At 29.4% G+C, this 16,996-nt stretch overlaps 6 protein-coding genes and 1 long non-coding RNA gene across 11 annotated transcripts; 3 read left to right on the plus strand and 4 right to left on the minus strand.

Annotated features, from left to right (window-relative positions):
• The first annotated feature begins 387 nt into the window (after positions 1–387).
• Positions 388–3,040, plus strand: sina (seven in absentia). The gene is made up of 3 exons (XM_076405044.1): positions 388–652; positions 998–1,705; positions 1,758–3,040. The coding sequence occupies exons 2-3, from the start codon at positions 1,023–1,025 to the stop codon at positions 1,936–1,938; spliced, it is 864 nt and encodes a 287-aa protein (XP_076261159.1). The 5' UTR covers positions 388–652; positions 998–1,022; the 3' UTR covers positions 1,939–3,040.
• A 487-nt stretch (positions 3,041–3,527) lies between these two features.
• Positions 3,528–7,615, minus strand: Plekhm1 (Pleckstrin homology and RUN domain containing M1). 5 transcript variants are annotated; one of them, XR_013005909.1, is made up of 8 exons: positions 6,829–7,610; positions 5,943–6,672; positions 5,031–5,891; positions 4,582–4,748; positions 4,358–4,526; positions 4,120–4,302; positions 3,881–4,063; positions 3,528–3,828 (listed from the first exon to the last, which is right to left on the minus strand). XR_013005909.1 is itself a non-coding variant. In XM_076405042.1 (8 exons), exons 2-8 carry the CDS (start codon positions 6,258–6,260, stop codon positions 3,706–3,708), a joined length of 1,992 nt encoding a protein of 663 aa, XP_076261157.1. In that variant the 5' UTR covers positions 6,261–6,672; positions 6,829–7,615; the 3' UTR covers positions 3,528–3,705. The 5 variants fall into 5 exon arrangements, 3 of the variants coding, with proteins under 3 accessions (XP_076261157.1, XP_076261158.1, XP_076261156.1); XR_013005908.1 differs by having other exon boundaries at positions 7,171–7,448; XM_076405042.1 differs by having other exon boundaries at positions 3,881–4,051; positions 6,829–7,615.
• Tcs1 (Threonyl-carbamoyl synthesis 1) lies at positions 6,285–7,050 on the minus strand. Its single transcript, XM_076406040.1, has 3 exons — positions 6,829–7,050; positions 6,409–6,672; positions 6,285–6,344 (listed from the first exon to the last, which is right to left on the minus strand). Exons 1-3 carry the CDS (start codon positions 7,048–7,050, stop codon positions 6,285–6,287), a joined length of 546 nt encoding a protein of 181 aa, XP_076262155.1.
• A 363-nt stretch (positions 7,616–7,978) lies between the features above and the next one.
• Positions 7,979–9,870, plus strand: CaBP1 (Protein disulfide-isomerase A6 homolog CaBP1). The gene is made up of 5 exons (XM_076405047.1): positions 7,979–8,153; positions 8,208–8,401; positions 8,472–8,705; positions 8,764–9,452; positions 9,537–9,870. Exons 1-5 carry the CDS (start codon positions 8,138–8,140, stop codon positions 9,694–9,696), a joined length of 1,293 nt encoding a protein of 430 aa, XP_076261162.1. The 5' UTR covers positions 7,979–8,137; the 3' UTR covers positions 9,697–9,870.
• Positions 9,858–10,722, minus strand: LOC143197023 (uncharacterized). The gene is made up of 3 exons (XR_013005910.1): positions 10,539–10,722; positions 10,391–10,471; positions 9,858–10,238 (listed from the first exon to the last, which is right to left on the minus strand). It is a non-coding gene; the product is annotated as an uncharacterized LOC143197023 (long non-coding RNA).
• Positions 10,723–10,729: 7 nt separating this feature from the next.
• Oseg4 (intraflagellar transport protein Oseg4) lies at positions 10,730–15,770 on the plus strand. Its single transcript, XM_076405045.1, has 18 exons — positions 10,730–11,109; positions 11,161–11,272; positions 11,333–11,505; positions 11,558–11,821; positions 12,021–12,186; positions 12,242–12,381; positions 12,437–12,655; positions 12,709–12,961; positions 13,025–13,295; positions 13,349–13,586; positions 13,643–14,025; positions 14,078–14,221; positions 14,278–14,473; positions 14,523–14,735; positions 14,788–14,896; positions 14,954–15,210; positions 15,378–15,502; positions 15,556–15,770. The coding sequence occupies exons 1-18, from the start codon at positions 11,086–11,088 to the stop codon at positions 15,728–15,730; spliced, it is 3,462 nt and encodes a 1,153-aa protein (XP_076261160.1). The 5' UTR covers positions 10,730–11,085; the 3' UTR covers positions 15,731–15,770.
• On the minus strand, positions 15,759–16,995 carry Ak2 (Adenylate kinase 2). The gene is made up of 3 exons (XM_076405048.1): positions 16,729–16,995; positions 16,432–16,668; positions 15,759–16,367 (listed from the first exon to the last, which is right to left on the minus strand). The coding sequence occupies exons 1-3, from the start codon at positions 16,837–16,839 to the stop codon at positions 15,978–15,980; spliced, it is 738 nt and encodes a 245-aa protein (XP_076261163.1). The 5' UTR covers positions 16,840–16,995; the 3' UTR covers positions 15,759–15,977.
• Position 16,996: the final 1 nt, after the last annotated feature.

Below are 16,996 nucleotides of genomic sequence, written 5' to 3' on the forward strand. Positions count from 1 at the left end.
TATTCTTGGTTATCTATATTTCAGGGGTTAAAAATTAAATAATTTATTTCATTCTGGAATATTTCATAAATAACAGACATTTGATAATATTTATTATTATATAACTTGACTCTTTATAGTAAAATATAAATAACACTATTTTCTTGGAAAGCAAATAAAGCTGATTAATTGATAGACATCGTCTAAATATGATTTATATGAACTTTTCTAAGAAAATAATAGCTTTCGGTTAAAAAGGAAAATGAGTAGAAAATAATTGTGCCAATTGCTTATTTTTATCAAGAAAAGAGTACATATCGGATTAGATTATTATTTTTAATAATAATATATTTCTTAAGATCGATAAAAAAATAGAGAACTATACTTATTTTGACATATCTCTCGAAGATGCGCACAACATGCACTTTGCTGTCGCATTTAGCTTTGACAACTTGACGTTCTAGAGTTTTTGTGCAGAACATTTTAGTTAAAAAAGCATATTTAGAGGCTGATATATATTTTTTATAAACATTTTTGTACAATATTTGACATTATGATCAACAAACCTAACGTCCACAGACGAAAAATCAAATTTCGTTCTGATTATATCGACTTATAACCATCATTAAATCATAAATTTGCATATCGAAATATTACATAAATAAAAATAGAGGTAAGTAAACAAAGTTTTAACAGTGATCTTTAAGGAGAAATACAATAAAGTTCAGTGGAGTTTGTTGCATTTAAAGTTTAAACCAATCAAAAACAAATGATAAAGTAGGCTATAATTATGCTTTGACAAAAAATACCATATTTAGTACTTGACGTTTCCTATTGTCACATATCGCTTTTTGAATTTGCAAAATTGTTTGATAAAGCTTTAATCAATCAATATTTAAGATGTCTAAGATGTTTACCCATAGAAAACGCAAATACAACTTGGAACCTATCGCGTTAGCACCTTGATTTAGTGAAAACTTGTTAGTCATTTTTTGTTAATAATGGATTATTATTTTAGTGATTCAGTCTTTGAATTAATTGAAATGGCCCAGGTAGTAGGGCAGAAACGCCGTGGAATTACCAGTGGTGACACTTCATCAGGAAACTCCACTCAACTATCTACCCTTGGTTCAGCTGCAGGTGCTTTAACAGATGAATTAGCTGCTTTGTTTGAGTGTCCAGTATGCTTCGAAATAGTTTTACCTCCTATAATGCAATGTCAAGTGGGTCATTTAGTGTGTGCAAGTTGTCGCCCTAAACTGTCATGCTGCCCAACATGTCGAGGTACCCTGGGTAATATTAGAAACTTAGCAATGGAAAAAGTGGCCAACAACTTGATGTTTCCTTGCAAACATAAATCCACGGGTTGTCGAATGTCTTTAGGACTTAATGAAAAAGCAGACCATGAAGAAATATGTGAATTCCGACCTTACAGTTGCCCATGTCCTGGAGCATCGTGTTCATGGCAAGGGCAGCTTGATAAGGTCATGGTACATCTGCAACATTCCCACAAAAATATCACCACCTTAAACGGAGAAGATATTGTATTTTTAGCGACAGAAATTAATTTAGCTGGGGCAGTAGACTGGGTAATGATGCAAAGTTGTTTTGGGCATCATTTTATGCTCGTTCTAGAAAAACAAGAAAAAAGTGATGGCCACACTCAATTTTTTGCCATTGTGCAATTAATTGGTTCTAGGAAACAAGCTGAGCGTTTTGCCTATCGGTATGTAACCTTTATCATAATTTTACACAAGGTATTTTATATTGTATTTTAGGTTGGAATTAAATGGGAACAGAAGGCGTCTTATATGGGAAGCAATGCCACGTTCAAGCCATGAAGGAGTTGCTTCAGCTATATTGGGTTCTGACTGCCTTGTATTTGACAATTCGATTGCCCAACATTTTGCCGATAACGGGAATTTAGGTATTAATGTTACCATTTCTTTAGTTTGCTAAATATTAAATGTCATATCAGAGCTATCTAATAATTTTTCTTTGGAGATTATTATTTAGTTTTCAGTATAATTTTTTTGTTTTTGTTAGTATCTGACTTGTAAGATCTGAATTTTTCTATGTCTGTTGCGATAATCTCTTTAAAATGAACATTTCCAAAGTACAATTTCATATGTTTTTTTCTGAATAATTGTTTTTATTATATTGAACTGTTTGGTATGGGAATCTATATACGGGCTGTGTCACAGTGATGATAAATTGTCTATCTACTAAATATTGGTGTTACTATGGCATCATGGAAAATATTTTAGATGTATGTCTATTTCGATAATGTGTGATATTTTAAAACAAATTAATTGTGATATAAACATCAATAATACTTTACAAATTTATGTTAATTTATTTTTAAAAGATATTTAATAAGCAAATAAAGAAACAATTTTCTTGACTTGCTAATCGTTGTTACTTTTTATTTTACTTTATTTATTAAATCTATTGGTGTTTATATCAGTCATTGATCTCTTGACTGATTGTACCAAATGTATTTTTTAAGATTCCATATTACATCAAGTAAAGGTTAATGTAGAAGCACTGGACTGATGCAACCTGTATATTATATCCTACTGTAAAAATCAGTATATTGTAACACCAATAGCCGTTTTAATTAGGTGTTAAAAGTTTTAAATACAGCAGGTGCCTGTTATGCCCAAGTTGCAAATGCAAATGTTATATTTGTTTTATGGCCGCTCTAACTAAACATAGAATGTTATCCGAACTAACAATGTGATATAGAAAGTACAGTAATTTGAAATATCGATTATTTGGCATGAGTTATTTATTTAAACTTTATTTCATAAACAACAGTTTAACATGAACATGGGTTACTACTTTCACATCAATCTTTTTAGCGTTTTAATATTTGATAGTTGATAAACCATAAATCAAAAATGTACAGTCTAATTCATAACTTTTTGCCTTGGCTCTGGCTTCCACAGTTTTTCAATTCTACTAAAAAAGTACAATTTATGAATTAGGCTGAACTGGGTACTGTTTTAGCTTATTAAGTCATTATGTAATATGAAGCAAAAATAAACTTTTAATTTTATTTTTTCTTGTATAGTTTTAATACCTGCCATACTAGTAGTTATTGCGTAAAAATCATAAGAATATTAAATTATGGTATTAATAATCCCCCGGGGTGTAAAAAAATGTGAATATTTAAACCACCGTACTGATCATGTATTATTCATCTGCCTGCAGCTGTGTTTAATCAAGTTTTCTGATTAATAACGTTATTCAACATTTCATTGAACAATCGATGACTAACTAGATGAAAAACAACATTGATATCAAGTATTTCACTTCATTGTTTTAGCTACATTTTTTATCAACTCTACAAGACACTAATCACTAATACTTGGGAATGTAGTGCAATTTTGTGAATTATTAATTTTCATACTGAAAAAAATGGTATGCAGATTTGTTTACATATAAGTGTACATACATTTATAACGATACAAAATCCATATATTGATGTGACTATTTTTTAGTCGTCATTATTATAAATACGCATCATAAATAATATACATTAATGAAACAATATATTTATTTTATTAGGAGTTAATACCACAGTTCAATAACTAAAATATTACAAAAGAATCCAATCTGCAAATTTATAATCTATAAAAATCTACGTATAATATTAGTAATAGTAAATTACAATAAAGATATGAAAAAAAGTACATATTGGTTTGTATCACTGATAACTGATTATTCCACCCTGATTGCAGAAAGAAGTGGAAGCTCTTCTCTTTTCTTTCTTCTTTCACACTTTGGACAAGGTTTTGAAGAGTTGAGACAATGTTTATGATATACAGCATTGCACATTTCACACTAAACAAATATGAGTGATAATTAAATATATATATGATATAATTAACACTACCTTATATACATTGTCAACATCAAATGGAAATAAAGCCTTTGGTTTTGTACAAATTTCACATACAAAACCTTTTTGACTACACAGCCAACAATTTGATACATGATTTTTTCCAAATTGGACGACCTTTTCTAATTCTTGAGCTAACACATTATTCTGTATTTCATGTAAGTCCTAAAATGTACCCTCATTATTAACTTAGATATTAGGTGTAATTTAATATATTATTTATTATTACTCACTGAAATTGAATATTGATGTATGTGTTCATACATATATTCCCTAGGCCACATTTGTTTTTGAAGCTGCTCTATAATAGGTTCTCTACAGGTATAAAGATATGCCCTTAAGTAATTCAGCTGATTTCTCATTATTTGTAGCTGTGCCATCTCTTCCACTGCTCCATAGATATAAGGATTAAGAATCTTAAAAATATAAAAAATAAATTTCTATAAAAAAAAGGTCTATAAAAAAAGTTACCTTAAAATCAATTACTGGATGATCCTTAATTTCATTTATGTAATTGAAACTTTTTCGAGACACAGAATATTTCTCAAAGTCCCAATTATGGATAATACGCGCTGGTATGGATACAGCTTCTTCGTGCATACACGCATTGCAATAATATTCTCCTGTATAGTGACATACACTAAAATGTTCAATAGAAATAAAATAATTAACTTAAATTATATTAGAATGGTTACTTTGGTTTATGCTCAATACTTAATGGTTGTTTACAACCAGCACATTCAAAATCCTGAACGTCCAAACCTCTTTCATTAGCAATTTTGCCCAATTGGACGGCCAAAGACATCGCTTCGGATTTCATCGGACTAAGATTTGTTATAGTAGGGGCACTAATTTCTTGATTCTGAAATGTTAAATATATATTTTTAATTTCTAAAAATGTATATAATTTAGTAAATATACATATAACCCGTTTATATTTACTTAAAATTGTAAATATTAGGTTGTCAAATATATATACTCCATTATCATTAGTAACTTAAACCAGAATATCAGTGAAAACTGATACATGGCTAGATTATAAATATATTTTTAATTTTGGGTAACATACATTATAAAATAAAACATATAGTTTGCATAGACGTTATGTTAAACGTTGTTTGCAAAAAAGTTCACACATACTTACTTCTGTAATATGCTGTAATGGTTCAGATAAACGCTCATCTTCAAATTTCTTCCATACCTCCCTTATATTAGTGGTTCTTATAGAAGTATCACTTAATGTATTATAGCTTTCAATAAGAGCAGTGAAGCTACCTTCTACAGATTTTTTTTCCTTATTTATAAGTACTTTGTTTTCTTCAGGTTCAATTTGTTTCTGACTTGTATCCTCTTCCTCTTGTTTTTCATCAAATGACCACCCTTTCCCTTTTAGAGAATTACCTACATTATGGTTTAAGTTATCCTCTATAATATTTTTGTCATGTTCTGTTTCTGAATAATCAGAAGAAAAACGGGGTGCTTCAGAAATAGTGCTATCTTTATTTTCACCAAGAATTATTTTTAAAACATCATCCTCCGATAATAATGTTACAGGTTTTAGTCCAGAGGCTTGCGACCCTGAAGAAATAGCTGAACATAGAGATACTGTATCTGAACTTTCCTCTTGACTTGAATGCACTTGCTCTTTAGAAGTTTCTTCAATAATTAACGCAACATCATCACATGCAGCAATTGGACAATTTTTAAGTGTAGGTGCCCATATTCCCGATAAAATTAAGCTTTGCAAAGGCCATGTATTTAAAAGGCTAGAATTACTATGTAAAGTAAAAGTCTTAAAAGCTTCAACACCTTCAATAAATTTTTGAGCTACTTCTAAATGATCGGCATCACGGATATATGCATTTGTGTTATAAAATGATTTCAAGGTAGATAAGTCTTGTCTAATTGTCAATAGGTATGAAGAAAGTAAACAATCATTTAACACTAAACGAACCCATGCCCTACACTGACCCACTTCTGTTGTTATTTGAGATAAATTTAAAATCTAAAAAAAAAATCTATAATACATACTAAAATTAAGAAAACAATATCTTACTTGATCTATTATTTGTCTATGAGAAATAACTAAAAGTGGCGACCAAAAATTGGGGTCTGGCCTTTCATCAACATCAGCAAGAGCCCTTTTAAACTTATGCCTTAAAGAATCTTTAAGACCATGTAAAAATATAGCTTCTACAGTACTACATAGTTGATTAATAGCTTCACTAATGTCAATAATTCTATTTGCTTTACTCTCTTCTACTCCTGCATATTGTATTTCTTTAACAGTAACTGATAAATTTGTAGTTATAGATTCTTTTATAACATCATCTTTTTTAGAAGATGGTCGGACACTTTTTAATAATTTATTCATTATGGTATTTCAAACCAAATTCATTCAATATATTAATGGTGTTCTTATAAGCAATTCCTTTTCTGATAACACTGAATCTACCCTCTGCTGATAAGTCAATTATTGTTGACCCAGTTCTTTTTTCACTTGTAACACCACCATCAAATACTGCAGGTATATTGTTCCAAATTTTTTTGAACTCTACAGTTCTTATAGCACTAGGCTCATTACTAAGATTAGCGCTAGTTAATGCTAATGGTGTTCCAAGTCCTGATACTAACTTTTGTATAAAATTATAATCAGGAACCCGTATACCAATTTTACCATTGCAACACAGAGATGGTTCTAATGTATTTATACTACTTAATAAAAGGGTAACTGGTCCAGGAAGTAGTTTTTGTAACAAACCATTTGGTAGGTGAGTTATCTTAGCCTAAAAAATATACAAAATGAAAATATATCTATACCTTAAACTAAACTACATTTTTTTAAAATAGCCAAATGCAAGTTGAAGTTTAAAATGAAGTGTTTTATTTAAATTGCCTATTTGATTTCCATATTTGAATTACAGTAAAAATAAATGATTTACCCATAAACAGATATCATCAATTTTTGTTAAACAAAGAGCCACAGGTTTATGTTCATTTCTTTGTTTAACATTATAAAGTTTATGAATAGCTTGACTATTTGTTGCATCACATGCTAGACCATATACTGTTTCTGTTGGAACTGCTATAACCGAGCCAGATTTAATGAAATTTATAGCACAATCTACTGCATCTGGTCTATGTATAGAAATATGTTCAGCCATAGAACATAAAAATGGTCTAGTTGAATACTTTAAAAATTTCACTACACTGCCGTATAATAACATTTATCACTTCTTTATTAAACCTCACTACTTGCACTTGTAAATGATGCAATTGAAAACCTTAATTTATCATCCAGGGGCTCCTTAAGAATTTAAAACAAATACGCATATTTACATTGCAGCTGTTTGTAAATTATGAAATAACATTCACTATTAAAAGCAAAGTTTTTTTTAATATACAAACAAACATAAACAAATACGATAATGTGTATCCATCATAACCTTAACTCCAATGACTTATTTTAACTTATTGTATTTTTTCAGTGGTATCTTTCTTCAAGTTAAAAAATTGTAAAAATTATACATGATACACTAAAATCACATTTACTAAATATATTAGATTAATTGTTTGGTCATATAGATAAAGCGACGGATAATATTTTCTAGATAAGAAGAAAATATATCATAAAATTGAATAGTAATATAAATTATCTTTTTTATTTAAAACAATAAATTAATATTAATTTAAATATATTACTTCTAGTTATCAAATTTTTAGATAATCATATATAATAAACATATATGATATATATATATATATATATATATATATATATATGTATATATATATATATATATATATATATATATATTGCAATTCTGTAGCTTTATGTCTTGGTATTTTTCTTACTATTATTAATTCTAAATATATACAAATTTTCACAACATATGATTTGAAACCATAAAATGTTATATTACTTATTAAATACCACAAAATGCTATATAAGATTGGCTTTTTAATAAATATACTCAAATTTTCGTATGTATATCAGAGATAATTATTACAAAACATAGAGATCTCTGTAATTATTTAGAAACAAATATACGAGTCCTCAAGTAACTAATGAACAATTTGGCAACGTGCCGCAGGATCGCTTTAACCAATAAAAAGTAACCACGAAAATTTGTGTTGGTGGAAACTGAAGTTTATAATATCGGTCTTAAAAATTTAGTTTTTCATTAAAAATACCACAGAAAATAATAGAGTAATAATTAGAGTGTTTAAGAATTTCCTTTAATCACTATAATGTTGCAAATTCTCCGTAAGTTTTTATTTTATACAGTTTTATTTATAAATTGATATATTTTTATTGTAGTATTTGCCTTTCTTTTGCCACATTCGTGGGCACTATATTCTCCAAGAGGAAATGTAATAGAACTTACACCTACTAATTTTGATAACTTGGTTGTACGCGGTGATGAAGTTTGGGTGGTGGAATTCTTTGCACCCTGGTGTGGACACTGCCAAAGCCTTGTTCCAGAATACACAAAAGCAGCTAATGCATTAAAGGTAGCCTAATGCAGTTTAATCCATATATATATATATATATATATATATAGCTTCAATACATGTTATTTAGGGAGTTGTAAAAATTGGCGCTGTCAATGCTGATGAACATAAAGAATTAGCTGGAAGATATGGTGTAAGAGGATTTCCAACTATTAAAATTTTTGGATCTAATAAAAATAAGCCAGAAGACTTTCAAGGGGCCAGAACAGCTGATGCTATTGTAAACAGTGCACTGTCTGCAGCTAAAGCTAAGGTTAAGGCCAACCTAGGGGGATCAGGAGGTAGCTCAGGAAGCTCTTCTGGGGTATGTAGTTAAAAATAAAATTATGAATTAAATGTAATATTAGAGGTAAATTTTATAGGGTTCTAGTGATGATGTAATTGAATTAACTGACAGCAATTTTGATAAGTTAGTTCTTCAATCTGATGATATGTGGTTAGTAGAATTCTTTGCACCCTGGTGTGGTCATTGTAAGAATTTGGCACCTCATTGGGCAAAAGCAGCTACTGAATTGAAAGGAAAAGTTAAACTTGGTGCTCTTGATGCAACTGTTAACCAATTAAAAGCTAGTCAATATGGAATTCAAGGATATCCAACTATCAAATTCTTTGCACCTGGTTCAAAATCGTCATCTTCTGCAGAAGAATATGATGGAGGAAGAACATCAAGTGATATTGTAACCTGGGCTTTAGATAAATTGGCTGAAAATATAGCGGCCCCTGAGGTACTTCAAGTAACTTCACAGGATATATTCAAAAATGAATGTGAACAAAAACCACTTTGCATCATTGCTGTTTTGCCCCATATTTTGGATTGTCAAGCTGAATGCAGGAACAACTATATCCAAATGTTAACAGAACTAGGAGATAAATTCAAAAAGAAGATGTGGGGCTGGATTTGGGCTGAAGCTGGTGCACAACAGGAGATGGAAAGTGTTATAGACATTGGTGGTTTTGGTTACCCTGCAATGGCTGTAATAAATGCAAAGAAAATGAAATATTCTATTTTGAGAGGTGCATTTTCTAAAGATGGAATATATGAATTTTTAAGGTATTTTTTATAATTCTTTTAATTGAAAAAAATATTTTTGCAAACGATCCATTAACATTTTTAATCACATAATTATTTTTTCAGAGATCTTTCTTATGGTAAAGGTAATACGGCTCCTGTTAAAGGTCAAGTTATCCCCAAAATTGCTAAAACTGAATCTTGGGATGGAAAAGATGGTGAACTACCACCTGAAGAAGATATTGATCTATCTGATGTAGTTTTAGAAGATAAAGATGAATTATAAACAAGCATTAACAAAGACTAAAGACTTATACCTCTTCTATTAAAAACTGTAATATTCAGTTATGTTTAACCTATCTGAACTGAAAAAATAGTTCAATATTTTAAGATGTTCATTTTAGTCAATAGGTAATTTTTGTAAGATTTATTTGTTAATAAATGTCATTTTTGATAAAAATATTTTTTATTTATGTCCTAACGTAAGCACAAGTTCTTAAATATATATATGTATAGTAGTAACAAGTCTTTACTTTTAAAAGTCTTTTGGAAAGTCAATACAAAGAAATATTCTAAAAAGTATCACAAGAATTTTATAACATATAATTGAGCCATTTCTTGAGTTAAATATTATATAAACTTAAAAGTATTTTTAAACATGAGTTGCTAAATCCATATAATGCTTTTCAACTCCCCCACAAATAGTCATTTGACAAATATAGTAGAATTTTTTACCATAAAAAATTAAACCAAGAATAAGAACACTTGAAGTTATTAGAGCTACAGTTCTCCACTCAATTCCTTTACGAATCGGTTCCTGATTTATACCTAAAACATGAAGCATAATTTACCAATAATTATATAAAATTTTGAAATGGTATATATACAGTAGTATTTAACAAATGCCTTAAGAGGAATTTTAATATTATTACTCAAAACTTTTTAATTATTAACCTTAATTCAAAATAACAAATACTTACCATTATCTTTAGACTCCTGATACTTTCTATGCATGTTCTTCCTTTGCTGAAGTGTATTATGAGGAAATAAAGCTAGCAGGCCTAAATAACACATAATTATTAAACCCACTTCAAAGCCACCTGTTGATTATACCAAGTCTATACTCACAGAATAGAATAATTAAAGCTCGATATTTGGGAATCATATTTGCGTAGCTAATAAGACTTCACGAAACAACAAACCCGCTATAATTTCACTTGATTAATATTATAGGAATCTCACCAAAAGACCCTAGAGATGCTGCATTGATATGTTTATTGTTTTCAAAAAATTTCGAACCTAGCTTGATTCTTATAAGCATGCGCGTTAGCAAGTTGAGGAATTTTTGTCTTCCTCATTTCCGCTGCAAATTTAATTAATATACTAACTTAAGGTCATAAGTAATAGATGTCAGGTGTTTAAATAGAGTTGAATTCGTAAAAATAAAGTTAATACTTGGCTTTCTTTCATTGATTTTTTTAATGCCTAAAAGTTTATTTGACTTGAATTTATGTAATAACAATGTTAACATAAAATAACAACAAAGATTTAATTGTCATAATTAATGTTTATTATTTGCCTGTATAACCGACACACCAAATCATTGCCATAGCAACGGTGTCAATAATAACATTAATTTTGACTTAAAATTTAGTGAGAAAAATAACTCAAAACAATGTTTTTGTATTTAAGTAAAAAGGTAAATTTTGTGAAATAGATATAAATGATTAGTAATTATGGATTTTTTTAGATTGCTATTCCTAATAATACTAAAATTCATTCTTTGGATTGGAATAAACAGGATGGATATATAGCTGTTGGTGGTGATAATGGCCTTTTAAAGGTCTTGAAATTAGATTCAGGTATTGAAAAATTGACAATAAATAATATAACAAACACATAATGAATCACTATATATATAGGAAATGACTCTACTCTTAAAACAAGAAAGTTAACAACCACAAGTAATTTATCTATGAATCAAACCCTTGAGGGTCATTCTGATACTATTAAAGTTTTAACCTGGAATGAACCACATAAGAAGTTAACAACAAGTGATTCAAATGGTGTAATAATTGTTTGGATGTTGTATAAGGTTTTTGCAATATAATTTCTGCATTACAATTTTTTATTAGTTATGCATTTAGGGTGCTTGGTATGAAGAAATGATAAATAATAGGAAAAAGTCTACCGTTGTTGGTATGGCATGGAGTAGTGATGGTCAGAAAATTTGTATAATATATGAAGATGGAGCTGTTATTGTTGGATGTGTTGGTGGAAATCGAATTTGGGGTAAAGAATTAAAACATACAGCTCTTTGTGGTGTTCAATGGTCTCCAGATGGTAAATTATTATTGTTTGCCTTAAGAAATGGACAATTACATCTTTATGATAATCAGGGGAATTTTGTTGTAGGTTTAATATAATTCAATAAACCTGATACTGTTAATAAGAAAGTTTGTTTTAGAAAAAATTTGTGTGCTGATATTTTCATTTAAAATTTTAAATAATATGTTTACTTTATGTTAAAGCTTTATATTACTTATTAACAGTTATTTCCATGAAGTAGCAAATTAGTTTTTAAAGTTCTTGACATTATTATTATTTTAGATGAAGTTATCTCTCTTATGCCATGACACAAGTTATGATCCAATACCAATAGTTGGTTTAGCTTGGTATAATGGTGTGGGTAGTATTATGCATTCAATTTGCCCAACATTAGCAATATGTTTTGAAAATGGAAAAACACAACTCATGAGGAATGAAAGTGACAATTGTAATTAATAAGTTGATAATATTGATTTCAAAAATTAAATGAGACAATGTTTTAGCTCCAGTTGTACTTGATACCAAAATGTTTGCCGTTCATTGCAGTTGGAATCATAACGGTTCAATTCTTGCTATATCTGGAAAACAATTTTCTAACGAAAAAGAAGTAAATTTGGTACAATTTTATAATCCTTTCGGGGAGGTAAATGTATATAAATAAAGTAAATGCTATCATTCAATGATATTAATATTTATAGCATTTACGTACTCTGAAAGTTCCTGGCTCTTCAATATCTTGCTGTGTCTGGGAAGGTGGATCATTGCGTGTTGCTTTAGCTGTAGATTCATTCGTTTATTTTGCTAATATACGTCCCGATTATAAATGGTGCTACTTCAAGAAAACAGTGGTTTTCACCTCTTGCAAACCTGGAAGAATTGGAGTTTGTGTTACATTTTGGGATACTACAAATAATTTAGTAATTTAGTTATTTATTTAATTGAATTAAACTTATTGAAAGTATAATTTCAGTGTCATACAAGGTGGTTAAACTCGTTATTAGCAATTTCATCATATGGAGAATACTGTGTTATTGCTACACAGTCAGAAACAGATAGTATTGGTAAATATGGACTGCTTCTGTATAATACATTAGGAACACCAGTTGACGGGAAGTATATCAACATTGAACCTTTATCAGTTGTCATGAACTCCTATCAAGTTTTTGCTGCTTCTAAAAATAACTTTATAGTATGGCATTACAAAACTCCAAAATCAATTATGGGTAATTATTTTTTAATGTAATTTAAGGTTTCCCACATCTAGTTTGAGTAATATTACATTTTAGCTGGAAATGCACGTTCTAAAATTTATCATATTGATGATAATCCATCTGGTGCTGTTGAAATATTACAGGATCTTGATAATTCTAGTCAAATACCAATAAGCACACACCAAACTATAGATCCAATATGTTGTCTCGCGGCTACCGATACATGCCTTATAATTGGTAGAGAATCAGGATTAATTCACTATTATGTTTTGCCTCATGTTGTGCTTACTAACCGGTACAAAATTCCCAATAGACCGCATAAACTTGCAGTTAATTGTAATTCAACGTAAGAAGTATTGTAATGACTTGTTTTAAAGACTGCTAATTATTTATCATTAGGAGATTGTCCGTTATTGATGTTTCGGGAATAATGACAGTACTAGATATATCAGAAGGTTCAGGAAGACCTACAAATTTAGAGGGAAATAAATTAGAAAGGAAAGATGTATGGGCAATGTGTTGGGCCTCTGACAATCCACAATTGCTCGCAATCATGGAAAAAACTCGTATGTATATATTTAAAGGAATTTATCCAGAAGAACCAATAGCCTGTTCAGGTTACATTTGTAGTTTTAAAGTATATATTCATGTAATTATGATTATGCAAAATTATTTAATTTAATTTCCTGGCAGGATTTAGAAGTAGAAGCGGTATTACTTGATGAAATTATGGATAATCCCGAAAAACCCAGTAAAGATTATTTAATGAAACTGGAAATTAAAAGTTTAAGAGATACAAGGCAGCTTTTGGAAAAAGTTGGAATAAATGAAGCAGCTCAATTCGTAGAAGACAATAGACATCCAAGATTATGGAGATTAATAGCTGAGGCAGCGCTGAAGGAAATGAACTTAAATATGGCAGATGCATGTTTTGTTAGAGCTAAAGATTATGCTAAAGTACAGTTTGTAAAGAAACTAAGAGATATAAGTAACGATTCTATTAAAAAGGCCCGTATTTCTACATATTTTAAAAACTTTGATGAAGCAGAAAAAATTTACATGGAAGCAGATAGGAGGTACTTTTTAAAAGCTCAAGTTATTGCTAAATATTATGTCTTGTTTTTCTAGCGATTTAGCTCTTAATTTACGTCAAACCTTAGGTGATTGGTTTAGAGTTATCCAGATTTTAAAAAATGGAGTAACAGCGCCTGATTATCTATTAAAGACTGCGTATAATTCAACAGCAGATTATTTTTACCACTTTAATAATTGGTGAACTATATATCATTCAGCAATGATATTAAAACTAAATAAACACCTTTTTACAGGGCATCTGCTATTGAATATTATGAGTTAGCTAAAAATACTTCAAAAATAGTTGAATGTTACTATCGTTTAGAAGATTGGAAAAATTTGGAATTAATGATAGATCAATTGCCTGAAGGAGATCCTCTTTTAGAGAAAATCGGAGATATGTTTGCTTCAAGTGCTGTTCATACAGAAGCAATTAAAGCTTATATTAAAGTATTATTATTATTATGATATGTCATCATTTTAATTTGAAGTATTTTAGGTGGGTAAAATTAAGCCTGCGATTGACTTATGCATATTAAATAACAGATGGGATTCAGCAATTGAATTGGCTAAAAAATATAACATTACTAAAATATCTGATTTGTTGCTAAAATATACAAATCACTTAATTGAACAAAACCAAATAATGACTGCTATAGAAATAAATGTGCAAGCTAAATTTTATATACAAGCTGCAGAACATGCATTTAAAGTATGTTTATGAAGCAAATATAATACATGTTACTGAACATTTTTCATTTAAGTTAGCAGAAGAAGAAGCAAGAAAACCTAATAAAAACCTTGTGCTAGTTAAGAAACATTATGTATATGCAGCAAGATTAGTAGAAATGCATAAAAGTTTACCACAAACTGGTATGATTAAACACTTCTTTTCTAAAATTAAGATTAATTAATAAATGTATTTATTAGATCTAGAAGCATTTGATCCCCTTATATATGAAACTGCTTGGAAAGGCGCTGAAGCTTACCATTATTTTATGCTTGCTCAGAATCAATTATACCAAGGTAAACTTCATGATGCACTATGTATATCTTATAAGTTACAGGAATATGGAGAATATATACCTGAAAATGAAATTTATTCAATTTTAACACTGACTGCATGTTTGGACAGATCTTTTGCAATATGTTCCAAAGCCTTGATGAAATTAAAATCACTTGATGCAGTAAGTAGTTTTTCTTAGTTTAAAGTTCTTAGTCTAAGTTTTTTTCTTATTTTAAATAAACTTAAATAAAAATGATGTAACAAAGTGTGATAAAAGTACAGTTGTGACCTTATTTTACTTTTTATAATATATGTATTTACCTATATATAAATCTTGCTTATCTTTAGGTTACAAATATTGATAAAATACAGTACAATAAATTAGCGTGGGATATATTTAGACAAAATGAACCTGTAAATATCAAAATAAAATCTGTAAGGTGTGATAACTGTGATAGCAATATATCAGATTGGTAAGTTTATAAACGTCAGTAGTTAAAAAAAATAAAGTATTTTATTTATTTAGGAATACCGTTTGCCCAAATTGCAAAATTCATTTTCCAACATGTATAGCCACTGGGACATCAATAGTAGCAGGTACAATGTGGTTTTGTAAAATTTGCAAACACCCAGCACTTCAAAGGAAAATGGAATTTTTAAATTCTTGTCCATTATGTCATTCTAAAACTGATAGGCAATAATTGTATAATATTGCTATTAATTAAACAATTATGTATCAAATATTTTTTTATTGACCAATCAACAACCAGTTTTATTACAAAAATTTTACAGTAAAACATATTGGAATATTAAACAGATTTCTCTAATGGAAAAAGAGAATACTGAGGTACTTCAGTTTAATATCGGAAACACTGGGAGGTATTTAATTTACACAAACATGGTAAAACCATAAAATGCAATAATTAAAGGAACATACTGAGAAACAGCTTACAATCTTGAAGTAGCTCTGCTTTTAATTTTCTGTAGGAAAATCTGATCTATATTTTTAAAAACATTTGCAGCTGCTTGAGATGCATCAATACGATGATGAATACCCCTGATTTGATAATAATCAACTAAGGGTTTAGTCTGATTATGATATGTTAAGAGTCTTTTTTTTAAAGCCTCAACATTATCATCAGACCTCCTAATTAATGGTTCTCCAGTTATATCATCTGTCATTGATTTCTTTGGAGGGGCAAATTCTTCATGATATGACCTACCACTTCCAGGATGTATCAATCTACCAGTAATGCGACGGAAAAGTAACTGATCATCTATAGAAAACTCCACTACAGCATCCAACTGTGTATGTCTTTTCTCTAACAATTCATCAAGCTATAAACAAAAAAATATATGAATACTCTTATGTAACTTAAATAAATGATTTTTTTGTACTAACCTTTTCAGCTTGTACTACAGTTCTTGGAAAACCATCCAATAGAAACCCATTTTTACATTCTGGTTTGTCAAGGTTTTTGTCAATCATATTAACTACTAAGTCATCACTTACAAGTTTACCATCGTCCATAACCTTTTTAAGTTTAGAACCTAATTCTGAACCAGATGATATCTCAGCTCTTAACATATCACCAGTTGAAAGATGGCAAAGACAAAATTTATCTTTTAACCAAGCAGCCTAAGTAATGGAAAAATTATTACTAAATCTTAATATAAAACCGGTAATAGTTAAATATACCATTGTGCCTTTACCAGAGCCAGGTGGCCCCAAAAGGACGGCTTTAACACCATCAGTTGAATTTTTTCCTTCATGCACAGGTACAGGCTTTTCTGCAGCTAACGGGGCCATTTTTCTCTGTACGAGCTGATAACTGAGATCTTTTCTATAAAAAAGATGTTATGTAAATGACCTTTAATTTAGGATAACGATATGTTCAAAAGGTTGATCGTTGACAAATAAAAATTTATTGACACCTCTTATCACATAACCTAAAAAAAAGAAAAGG

The sequence above is a fragment of the Rhynchophorus ferrugineus genome, unplaced genomic scaffold, assembly GCF_030347505.1.
Source record: "Rhynchophorus ferrugineus isolate W39M unplaced genomic scaffold, kcgeb_rfMv2 rfM5, whole genome shotgun sequence".
NCBI lineage: Eukaryota > Metazoa > Arthropoda > Insecta > Coleoptera > Curculionidae > Rhynchophorus > Rhynchophorus ferrugineus.

Coding starts and splice junctions, on each gene's coding strand:
- Ak2 (XM_076405048.1), bottom strand. CDS start 16,839: ATGGCCCCGTTAGCTGCAGAAAAGCCTGTACCTGTGCATGAAGGAAAA. Junction 16,669..16,728: donor GCTCTGGTAAAGGCACAATG/GTATATTTAACT, acceptor TCCATTACTTAG/GCTGCTTGGTTAAAAGATAA. Junction 16,368..16,431: donor CTGTAGTACAAGCTGAAAAG/GTTAGTACAAAA, acceptor TTTTGTTTATAG/CTTGATGAATTGTTAGAGAA.
- Tcs1 (XM_076406040.1), bottom strand. CDS start 7,050: ATGGCTGAACATATTTCTATACATAGACCAGATGCAGTAGATTGTGCT. Junction 6,673..6,828: donor TTGATGATATCTGTTTATGG/GTAAATCATTTA, acceptor TATATTTTTTAG/GCTAAGATAACTCACCTACC. Junction 6,345..6,408: donor TTTGGAACAATATACCTGCA/GTATTTGATGGT, acceptor ACTTATCAGCAG/AGGGTAGATTCAGTGTTATC.
- Oseg4 (XM_076405045.1), top strand. CDS start 11,086: ATGTTTTTGTATTTAAGTAAAAAG. Junction 12,187..12,241: donor GAGGAATGAAAGTGACAATT/GTAATTAATAAG, acceptor ACAATGTTTTAG/CTCCAGTTGTACTTGATACC. Junction 13,296..13,348: donor GCAGTTAATTGTAATTCAAC/GTAAGAAGTATT, acceptor ATTTATCATTAG/GAGATTGTCCGTTATTGATG.
- sina (XM_076405044.1), top strand. CDS start 1,023: ATGGCCCAGGTAGTAGGGCAGAAACGCCGTGGAATTACCAGTGGTGAC. Junction 1,706..1,757: donor GCTGAGCGTTTTGCCTATCG/GTATGTAACCTT, acceptor ATTGTATTTTAG/GTTGGAATTAAATGGGAACA.
- CaBP1 (XM_076405047.1), top strand. Junction 8,402..8,471: donor AAGCAGCTAATGCATTAAAG/GTAGCCTAATGC, acceptor CATGTTATTTAG/GGAGTTGTAAAAATTGGCGC. Junction 9,453..9,536: donor GGAATATATGAATTTTTAAG/GTATTTTTTATA, acceptor TTATTTTTTCAG/AGATCTTTCTTATGGTAAAG.
- Plekhm1 (XM_076405042.1), bottom strand. CDS start 6,260: ATGAATAAATTATTAAAAAGTGTCCGACCATCTTCTAAAAAAGATGAT. Junction 4,749..5,030: donor CATTACAGCATATTACAGAA/GTAAGTATGTGT, acceptor TTAACATTTCAG/AATCAAGAAATTAGTGCCCC. Junction 4,052..4,119: donor TACATCAATATTCAATTTCA/GTGAGTAATAAT, acceptor GGTACATTTTAG/GACTTACATGAAATACAGAA.